Consider the following 10,709-nt stretch of genomic DNA (forward strand, 5'->3'; position numbering starts at 1 on the left):
CAAATTAATTAATCAATTATTTGTTATATTTTATTGTAATGTAGAGACAAGGCTTTTAGTGACAATCATGTATTGTTTTACAATTATATGTAAAAAAAAAGAAAAAATTTAAGAAAAAAAAAGAAAAAGTTTAAATATGATATTTGGCCTCAAATCATCTGAGGCCTGGCGCCACCCCCCCCTGCGAATGCAGTGGTTCCCAGGTTGGGAACCACTACATTAAAGGACGTGTTTTTGATGCGCACATAGTGTGGTGTCCCTTGTGCATACAAAGAGCTCACTGGTTTATCATCCACTAAACGTGAAACAGTCATGTCATATTTGAGAGAGTAATAGGGCTATAGAAATGTATAACTGTTAACCCTTGCTCGTGATTGTTGTCAAAATGTGCACTCAGAGTCATAACTTTGACACCTAGTTCTGTAAGACTTACAATCTCATAGGATATCATTATCTCTTTCGAAATTATGGCAAATCGTGCATCTTATAACTCCAAAAGATGTATTGTAAATATTTGACTGTACTAAGGCTCCAAATGTCCCATCTGTTTTTATACTACTCATATTATTCTGTAGGTTAAAAACATAAAATCTCAATTGCATAAAATAATTTTCCATTTTCGTAAAAACTGTACAAACATGTATCAAACATGATGTCTTTCTTTAATTACAATTGAATAAAACAATATATTTAATGTGTGGGTAATACATGTAGTAACTCTGCCGGAAAGGAAGTGGCAACAGCAAAAACGCCTGGGTTAAAAAGTAATGGTCAGTTTCCAACGCTGATGCTCCTGAGTGGAGTCGTGCTTTATATAATTTAGATGTTCGACTTTGAGCCTTAACTTCCATCATTAAAAAATAATAAAGAAAGCAAGGTTTTACTCTCTTTGCATGTCCTACCCTAGCCTCTCATATTTACAGTAGGCCGTTAGCTGATATTATTGATGTTGTCTTCATAGTATGTGTTTTTTTCGCCCCGGGCAGCAGACACCATGCCGGGCTGCTCAGTATTTGTTTTTCCTTGATGTAGGTTTGTTTTTCGTTTTCTCAGGAACTTACTTGACGAACGAGGCCAAAGGAGCGGACGATGCGCCCGACGCCGACACAGCCATCATCAACGCCGAGGGCAACCATGCTCACGCAGAAGAAAAGAAAGAATACTTCATTTAGACTGCAGAGGGAGCTGCTGCCTCTTTCCCTTAAGCCCTCTTTCAATCTCTGTATCTCTTTCTCTCTCTCTTCTTCTCCACCTCTGACAACTGCCCCCGCCGTATCAACAAGAAACCCGCAGGCAGTCCACAGACAGGAGAAGTTCCCCAAGTGTTTTCCTATTATTGCCTTTTGTCTATCATTTACATTGTGTCCTTTATTTCTTTATTGCTTTCTTCTTTTCTTTGGCAGCCGGTTTTCACAGGCAGCTTTGCAGTCGCTGCCGAAATGATCCCGTTCTCATATTGTTCCTCACCTTTGACGTGAATGCCTGGAAGTCTGTATATCTACCATGACTGCTTTCTTACATGAGCCCTTCTTCATCTTCTCTGCTGTTTCCCCTCCAAGCAGACACACACACACACACACACACACACTACAGTATATCCCCTTTGTTCACACACACACGTCCACAAACACATGATCATATGTCACATCAACACGGTGCCTAAAAATACAGACGCCATTGAACTTCTGTCAATGCCTTCATGTATCGTCTGTCAGTAGCAATGTAAATGCTTTGTAGATGGGTTACATGGACCGTCATTTCATTGCTTAGCTCACAGCTTCTTTGATTATGCATTGCGTCTTTTTTTATTTTACTGAAGATCTTTGCTGTTTACGCCTTATACATGTCTATCACACTGAATATGGTACTTTTAGACCCACGTCCCCCGACCCCATCCCCCTCTAAATAGACTTGTAATTAAACAGTTGACCCTTGTAAGATAAGAAGAAGGTTTTGTGTAACACTGTAGCAAGCTTGGTCAGATAAGTGTATCATATGATTTTCATTATTAGGGTAGGGGTTATAAAGGTAGTGTTGTATTGTTTAGAGCAGAGAATAAACACAAATGCTACATGAAGCATTCCATTAAATAAACTCAATCAAGTGTATAATACTAAATCTGCTGTCCCTATGTACTTTTCTCTGTATATTCCTGCACTGTCCAGGCTGCAGTTTAGCGGCATACCAACACCTTCAAGGTCCTCTTGACAGCTTACAGTAGTTTGTGATTCATATAAAGGGTTCAGGTGTACAGAAGGAATCTCCTCTCTCTCTCTAAAAGCTGTATAAATTGTAATGAGATTAGTTTAGCTTTTCACTTTGAATTATTTGGTTTGTGTTTATGTCACCATTTATTCATTTGAATACTTAAGGACCCCGTGAAATGTAAGATGAACCATGAGAAGTTAATAAAATAAGTTAGTTAATAATGTATTTATCATGGTCACCTCTTTTAAGCTTGAGGTACAGACAGCTTTCAACAAGGTTTTCTACACACAATATTATTTTATACAAACAGTGATAACCTCAGTTTGACTAAAACCACATTTTCTGTATTTGTATCTCAATTGAACTATTTAGTTAAACTGTATATATCACCAACATGGCAGAAACTCTCCCCATTATACTGCATAACTGCTCTTCTGGTTTCCATTTTGTTGGAGTCACTCTCCATGACCTGCGCTTCGATTTCCATTTCATGGGGTCTTCAAGCAAAAAAAGAGGGAAAAAAAAGAAATAGTGTGTGAGTGCTGGGTCATAGATCTGCAGGGGGCTCCTTTCCAAAAACTAAAAACTGAAGATAAATAGTGAAGCACAAAAATGTCTGAATGAGAAACTGTGTTCCCTTGCCAACAACTGGATTGCCTTGGGAATGTGTCTTCTGTTCAAATGGGCAGTGGAGAGATGCTGAGGCTGTCTTTGAGTTGATGAGAAAGATAAATCAGTGCATTTTTTTGAAACTGTAAGGTAAATCATGTTTTTATAAAAAAAAAAGGAAATGTTTTTAATATTTTTGTTTTAAATGGTTCTAAGCTCCCTGCTGTGTATTGTGTACGCTAAAATGTGGTTGTGAAAATTGCTGTTAAATTCTGGATTCCTTCAAATTTGTATATTAGCCACCCTATCTATTTACTTTTCTTTTCATTTTTATCAGTGCATAATAGTTATTGGAACAATTTTAAACAAATGTATTTTGTTTTGGCACAAGGCATGTATATAATGTGTGAAAACTAAACTTTGGTTATACACATTAGCATGTTTTTGTTTGGTTCTTTTATCATATTTAATTTATTTAAACTGAAGTTATTTGAGAGGGAACCGCAATGAAAGTATGTTTGTAACTTCCTTTTGGAGAGTCGTGGCTTCTTGTGATTGTGGTGCGAAAAATCGAAAGGATTTGATGTTGTAAAAAATGTGGTTAGCAAAAATGTCAAAGCTGAAAAGAAATGAAGAAATGGCCCAACTGCCGTCTCCTAATCCCTAAAGTTCAAATCAGAGTTGAAACGCTTTCAAAGAAACGTTACCTTCAAGCTGGAGGCTGAAAAAAGTTTCCCACACAAACGAAACATATCCTTGGAGACAACTTCTGTTTCTTTTCATATGTCCCTGCCAGTCGTCTTTCATCAGATTGAACACATTTGGCTGATTTAGTTTCCCATGAAAGACGTATAAACACTGTGGCCTCTGGAACTTAAACTTAAACGCAAGGCACTAATCTACTAAAAGGGAGCAAATTATTACCAAGGGCAATAAAATACTGGGCCCAGCTGTCTCCAATTCGATGGCCAATTTACAACATTATGCAAATAAGGTCAGCAAGTAAGGTCTTTCTCTATGTGTAGGACTCGAGCTGCTGGAGTGAATCACAAGTTGGGAATCATTAAACATGTCACCACTGATGTAGAATTTAGGTTGCATATTACATTTTAAACATTTTAATGATTAGTTTTAAAAATGCAAAAGCTTAGCCACAGTTGCCATATTGAATCATTTCAGTGCACTTGAATCAATATTGAACTATTTACAGGTTTGACTTCAGCCTCACCACATTATCCTTCAGCACTAAAGCGTTCCTAAAAACCTTCTGTATCACATGTGTGTATAGGTACATTTATCACGATAGTGCTATGTCTTTTTTTTACTTTTTTATCTCTTGTTCTTTTCATCGTGTCTTAAATCAATGACGGTGTCAATCAAATGTTCTGTTGTTTCATCCATCTTAGAAATAAGAGAGTGGTTGAATGGATTTGTTGATTCTGAAGTCAGAGGAACAGGCTGTTTTATATTAAATGAACACTCACAGATAACCGGGTCTGACGTGACGAGTTGGTGTTTAGAACTGAAACAGGTGCCATTTACTGAATTATGCACTCTGACTAATTTGATGGATATTTCTTAGTAAATGGTGAAATGTGTCTGTTTTTTCCTTTCTGAAAACCACATGTAAATATTTGTTTTGAGGTGAAAGTAATGAGCTGATTAGTTTCAAATTACTTTTCATTATAGTTAGACAGAACCTGAATCTTTTTTTAATTTGTTATTCTAGCAGCCTGGCACATACCATCATGCACTATTTTACTATGATAGATCAACTGTAGCTGTGTTACATCTTTTGGTTGGTTATTAGTCCAATACATTTTTTTCTTGTTGTCGGTTGAAACTAAGCTTTAAACTTTTTGCCTCCTTGCTTTCCAACATACTGTATATGCGTTTGGTTAATATCCGGCAAATGATGGGCCTCTAATTTCATCCTGGCGGCAAGACAGTTATAGCGCTAACATACTAGCAATTTTCTTCAGGCACTCGTCAATTCTAGACTGGCTTCTGTTTGGTTACATTTCCCAGCTCCAAACGAAGCCACTTTGTTTGTCTGAAGGTGGGAGTGGTGCAGCTGAGATGACTTGTTAATGCAGATCAGGAAGTGCAATACTGGCAGTCATTTCGGCATGAAATTGCACACAGTTTCGTGAACAATTTTCACGTCAGTGGTTGCACAAAATAAGACCTGTACAGAATCGTGAAAATGTCTCTCATGTAGGCTGTAATTGTAGGGCAACTGTTAACAGTAATGCTAGCAAGATATTAAGCTACAAGTTACTGTCGATGGGGACTAAGTTCAGTTATAAGTCAAATAAAATTATATCAGAGGGTTTCAGTGTATCCTGAAACTTACATTTTACATTGAAAATCAGAACATCCTTGGCTGCATATTTCGGGAGCTGTTTTTATTGTGCCTTGCACCTCCAATTTGTTATTCTGCCCTCCTCCTGCCTGCCTGCTTCTTTTAATGAGGGATGAGACGAGCTGCTGTGATTGGTTATTATTGAAGCTTGTCCAAACTCCACCTACTGATACTGCATGATGTATTCATCCTGCTACAGCCTTTACACACACTGCACTGCCCCAGAAGAGCCTCTCTGGTCACAAAGTATTGCAGTCAGTTGGGGCAGACACACACGTGAATTCTCGTCTTAAGTTAGCGCAAGCAATTGTCTCCAGTTTCAGGAAATTAGAGGCCCATATCAAGTAAAATAAGAAGAAAGGAATGGCCACTTTGAGTCATAATCCGTCTGAAATACTTTACTATGGTTGACATCTTGTTTTAAATAACGGTTTTGATGGTCTTGGTCTCCACAGAAGTGATGATAGCATGGCATGTTTCGGTCCAGCGCTGACCTTTCCTGTCTTTGCTGTGCAGTTTGGCTTCAGCGCACTTCTCTGTCCCTCTGCACTGTTGACACTAAAACCAATCACAAAGATGACAAAACATGTGACACAATCACATGCCAAGATTTGATTTTTATTATATCTCTTTTTATTTTGCATCTCAGGAAAATATTTCATTTAGAGAGATTATTTTTGAGTTTGTTTGTTTTCTGTCTTAAAATGGGGACTTGTGAGCACTGATCACTCTGCTCGTCCCTGATTGCCGACACCATGTATTTGTTGAGTTTAAGATTATCGCAATGTTAATAAAACCATTCAGTGATTCTTCAGTAATTGTCATCTTGCTATCATTGGGATATTAGACTTTGAGACATTGTTTTATATGATCACTGACTTGAAATACTGACATTTAGAAATATGCTGCAAATAATCACGAGTTTTCAAGAATGATAGAAGTTGTGTTGATACGCAATGTTACCTGAATTTAGCTTATGCTATGTAAGCAGTTCAATGCTTTTGCTCTATTTCATAGTGTTTCCTTGTAGCAACACGCATCTTTCTGTATATCAGTACTTAGATGGAACAAGTTGTAACGCACTATCACTCACAAAATACAAAATATCCACAGTAAAGATCAGGATTCAAGTTAGACACATGTACCTTGGTGAACTAATGGGTTTCTTATCAAGCTGTACTGAGAGGGCTTGATTTGATATTTAGCACCGTAATGAAGGTGTTTTTTCCCCATTGTCTGTGGGATTTATTATATTTAATTTAGAGGTTCGTTCTCATGTATGAAATGAAAATTGTTGAATAAATAGTTGCCAAAACATCTGTATAAGTCTATTCTTTTAATCCTCTTTTTCTTTCGAATGGAGAGAAGCTCTGATGTTTTATTCCAAATACTTGTGTTTTGAAAGCTTATGAATCACTCTCATGCACAGACATCCGCAAAACACAAGCAACTACATGCACCGACACATGTTCATGATTTTATATTAACAAGAATAATTCATCTTGTGTTTTAGCTTCCCCATCTGCATGCTATTCTGTTCAGTTTGTGGAGTCTTTCTACCGTGAGAGCACTACTTCTCCATTTTAATTTACAAGGCTGTGTTACTCAGCTCTACCTTTGATATACATTATAAATTCTTGACAACAAATTCCAGTCAATCAGGAACGGATATTGTATGGAAAATACTTTTTTTTTAAATAGGGAAAAACTGTGATTTATTTAGATAGAAATCCCTCATTCATATCCACAATGATTTACTTAAACCAATCCCAAACACAACATACGTATACTCAAATGTAAGCCAAGGTGCTATGGTATATTGTAAGTGTTAATATCTCCCTTCAAATTTCAAAATGAATCACAGTTCATCTCTTAAACTGAAGCCCATCGTATTATGTTGCAATACAATAATCTTCACCTTGCTATAAGATTAAATCCTCTTTCTCATGTAAAACTGCCTTTATTTTCTTGGCATAGATTCAACTGGAGACATTTCTCAGATATGTTGGTCTGCATTTAAATGATGCCTTCCTCCAAACCCCAAAGATGGATTGAGATCTGATGAATGTTGTGGCCATTTGAGTAGATGTTCAAGAAACCACTTTGAGAAAGTTTCGACATGGCGTATTATCCTGCTGATAGTAGCCGTTAGAAGATGGGTACACTGAGGTCATAAAGGGATGGACATGGTCAGCACAACACATGGCGTTAAAACAATTCTCAATTGTTTCTAAAAGGCCCAAAGTGTGTCAAAAGAAATATCTCCCACACAAATACACCACTACCCGTAGCCTTAACTGTTGACAATTCAGGATGGATGCTTTTACATGCTTTTATGTTGTTTACGGCAAATTCTGACACATTTATCTGAACGTTGCAGCAGAATTGGAGTTTCATCAGAACAAGCAACGTTTGTCCAATCTTCTTGTCCAATTTTGGAGATTCAGGCCGCAGTTTACTGTTCTTATAGTTGACAGAGGTAGCACCAACATGTGGTATTCTGCTGCTGTAGTAGCCAATCTGATTCAAGGTGTGACATTCAGAGATGCTCTGCATACCTTTGAGTTAGTGTTTTCTTTCTGTCAGCTCAAGCTAGTCTGGCCACTTTCCACTTGTCAAATTTTCTATTTTTTTGTGATCCCTAGTGTGGCTTCACATGTTGATATTTGCTTTAATAAGCCATTGTGTTGTACCTTAAAACACGTTTATGTATTTAGTTTTAAAAGCCACGAGTGATAAGTCAGATTCAGGGAATTAGCTGGAGATATGGCTCTCTGGTGGTTTTAAGTAGAAAAATATTTACATATTGAACATGACTTCAATAAGTTCTGCTCCAACAGCATCTAGATAGTGAAGTATGTGCATAAAGGTGTGAGGAAAGATAGCATAAAAAGTAATATGAGAATATGGATAGGAAGAGACTGAGAGGATGTAAATGAGCCGGATAGACTGGAGGGAGAGGTATCTTTTTCAGTGAGTCAGAAGAGGATGACTGAGAGGGGAATTAGGTAATGGCAATAAGACGTCATGTTAGACCGAAGAAAGCTGCTGCAATCAGCCCACCTGTCAGGAATAACTACAGCCTGGAGAGGGTTGCACTTCTGCAGCGGAGGTGTGATTCTTCTGCTGATGAAAAGTGAGGGGTCAGTGAAAAACTCAATTACCACTCAATCAATCAGAGCAAGGTTCTGAACTGGGACAGAGAAGTTGAGGAAGACCAGACAGAAATAGCTTTTCATGCCAAATGTTGTTTTGCATGATTGATTTTTCTCAACCTTCCTCGATGTCAAGCCATTTTTGCATTCCCCAGAGCAAACGATGTTCCAACTTTCACAATTTGCTGAAAGTTTTTCGTTTGTAGTATTTTCTACAATAATAACAGGACAGATGGAGGAGACAGGTGGGATGACAGGCAACAATGGATTTGAAGCCATGCAGTGAATGAAAAGCATGCAAAAGCCACTGAGCTGTCACGAAAACCCGACCCAACACTGTATATGTGTATGGCAATATTTAACGTTGTCAGAAGGGTGCTTCATGGACAATCACGCCTGGGATATAATGTTAAAGTGAATGTTACAGTTATATCCTGTGACCATATTACCCCCCAAAAAGCATGTTTTCTTTTATTTAAACACACTCATCTCTTTAGTACGGCTACAGTTGGATACTTTAAAGTCATTATTGAGAAACCCAAAAGCGTAAAAGTTAGAGTTGAGATTTTATTCAAGCACAACTTTTCAGGACACATTTTTCTATTCTTGCTATGGATTATTTTATTATCTGTGACCATTTCTGATTTGATTTGCCAATACGTTTCTTAGTGAAAGGTGAAAAATGTTGTTTTAATCAATTTTCTAGGCCTTCATTCTTTTTTGTTTTTACAAAAGGAAACCACTGATTGTTTTTGTCTCCAATATATAATCAATGACCTCAAATGTGTCTGGATACAAAATGATTTGCTGATGAGGCTAATTCAACCAAAGTCCCAGAGCAAAAACAGGATAGAACAAATTGACATTGACTTGAAGAAAGCTGACGAAATATATTGTCCTTAATCTGAGCAATTCATGCTGCTTGTTTAAAAATGGCTACTTGTTCTCCACCAGTGAAATGACAAGGGAATAAAGCAGGATGGGGAGAAAGGGGGAATATTGATTGATGCATTCATTTAGGTTTGTCATTGCAAGACTGTTTCAGAATGAAATATAGTCCACCTCTTGGCCAAGCAACACATTGACAAGTTAGACATGTTCTCATGCTGTATGACATGCTGTGATTAAAGGTAATAAAATAAGCCCTTAAATCAGTCAACAGTCCAGACACCTCAGGTTTTCATATAAAGTAATAACATAAATGCTTGGTCGATAAAACACTTTCCTGTCCCTTGGTTCAACTTTAGGAGAGAAAGAAGAGAACACTGTAGATAAGAAAACAGCAATTAGAAAGAAGGACGCTGATGGATGTGCTGGGAGAAACTGAGAGAACTGATACAGTATGTATCTATTTTGAAGGTTGCTGCACAAAGGGCTGTTTAAGATGAATGGTGCACCTTTCACACACACACACGCAGACACACACACACACACACACACACGAAACTCTCGTAAAGTGTCACTTTCTGAATGTGCCGAGCTTCACACCTGCCCAGTGCTGTCAGTCTGCCAGCTGTGAGAGCTGCACCTGTCTCGAAGGCATCAGCCGCTCCATATGCAAATACCTTTCTCTTCTTTATGATGTGGATTCACATGCCCACATCTCTGCTTGCTTCCTTTTTAGAGCTTCAGGAAGAGCCTCTTCTTTCCATCCCTCCATCAATCCAAATCTTTCCCTCAATCGCTTCCCTCCATTATATCCCCTGCCCCTTCACATGGGCCTCATAACTCATCTTCATTTCCCTCTTCATCCCTCCTCAGCAGTGGCCACATCTTCGTTTACTCTGTGCAGGACGATTCACTTTGGGGGATTTACAGCAGTGATGTTAGTCGCCTTTGATGTTCTGTAATTGTGCTGACCATGTGTATCAACAACCACACACACACACACACACACACACACACACACACACACACACACACACACACACACACACACACACACACACACACACACACTAGTGTGTGTGTGTGTGTGTGTGTGTGTGTGTGTGTGTGTGTGTGTGTGTGTGTGTGTGTGTGTGTGTGTGTGTGTGTGTGTGTGTGGTTGTTGATACACATGGNGGAAAAACACCCCTCTTTGCAGTGACTCCAAGTTTACGGGTCCTACGGGAAATGAACGTAAAAGGTGAATTGCGGGGGTGCTGCAGCGATTTATTGGTCCTTTTAAAGGGACCTTCCCATGTGCCGAGTCAAGGAGGAGTAGGTCTTTCACCAAACTCTCTACCACCCTTTTGTCGAAAGACTTGGGCGGACTTTCAAAAAAGGTCTACCTCAAAGTGACGGGAGGGTCAACCCCTGGGGCAGTGTTGATTTGTGAAAAACAATCCTCGGTAAAAAGGAAATTCTTAAATGTAATAAAAATAGAAAAA

At 38.4% G+C, this 10,709-nt stretch overlaps 1 protein-coding gene and 1 long non-coding RNA gene across 2 annotated transcripts in view; both read right to left on the reverse strand.

The window, feature by feature from the left end:
* Positions 1 to 1,136, reverse strand: part of LOC104943091 (cell adhesion molecule 2-like) — a 20,012-nt gene extending 18,876 nt beyond the window's left edge. The window contains exon 1 of the mRNA XM_010768410.1: positions 1,067 to 1,136. Coding sequence (XP_010766712.1) covers positions 1,067 to 1,136 — 70 coding nt within the window. The remainder of the gene's footprint in view (positions 1 to 1,066) is intronic.
* A 96-nt stretch (positions 1,137 to 1,232) lies between these two features.
* On the reverse strand, positions 1,233 to 10,253 carry LOC104943089 (uncharacterized). The gene is made up of 2 exons (XR_798081.1): positions 10,214 to 10,253; positions 1,233 to 1,587 (listed from the first exon to the last, which is right to left on the reverse strand). It is a non-coding gene; the product is annotated as an uncharacterized lncRNA (long non-coding RNA).
* Between the last annotated feature and the right edge of the window lie 456 nt (positions 10,254 to 10,709).

The sequence above is a fragment of the Notothenia coriiceps genome, unplaced genomic scaffold (assembly GCF_000735185.1).
Source record: "Notothenia coriiceps isolate Sejong01 unplaced genomic scaffold, NC01 NC01_scaffold00005700, whole genome shotgun sequence".
Classification (NCBI taxonomy): Eukaryota; Metazoa; Chordata; class Actinopteri; order Perciformes; family Nototheniidae; genus Notothenia; species Notothenia coriiceps.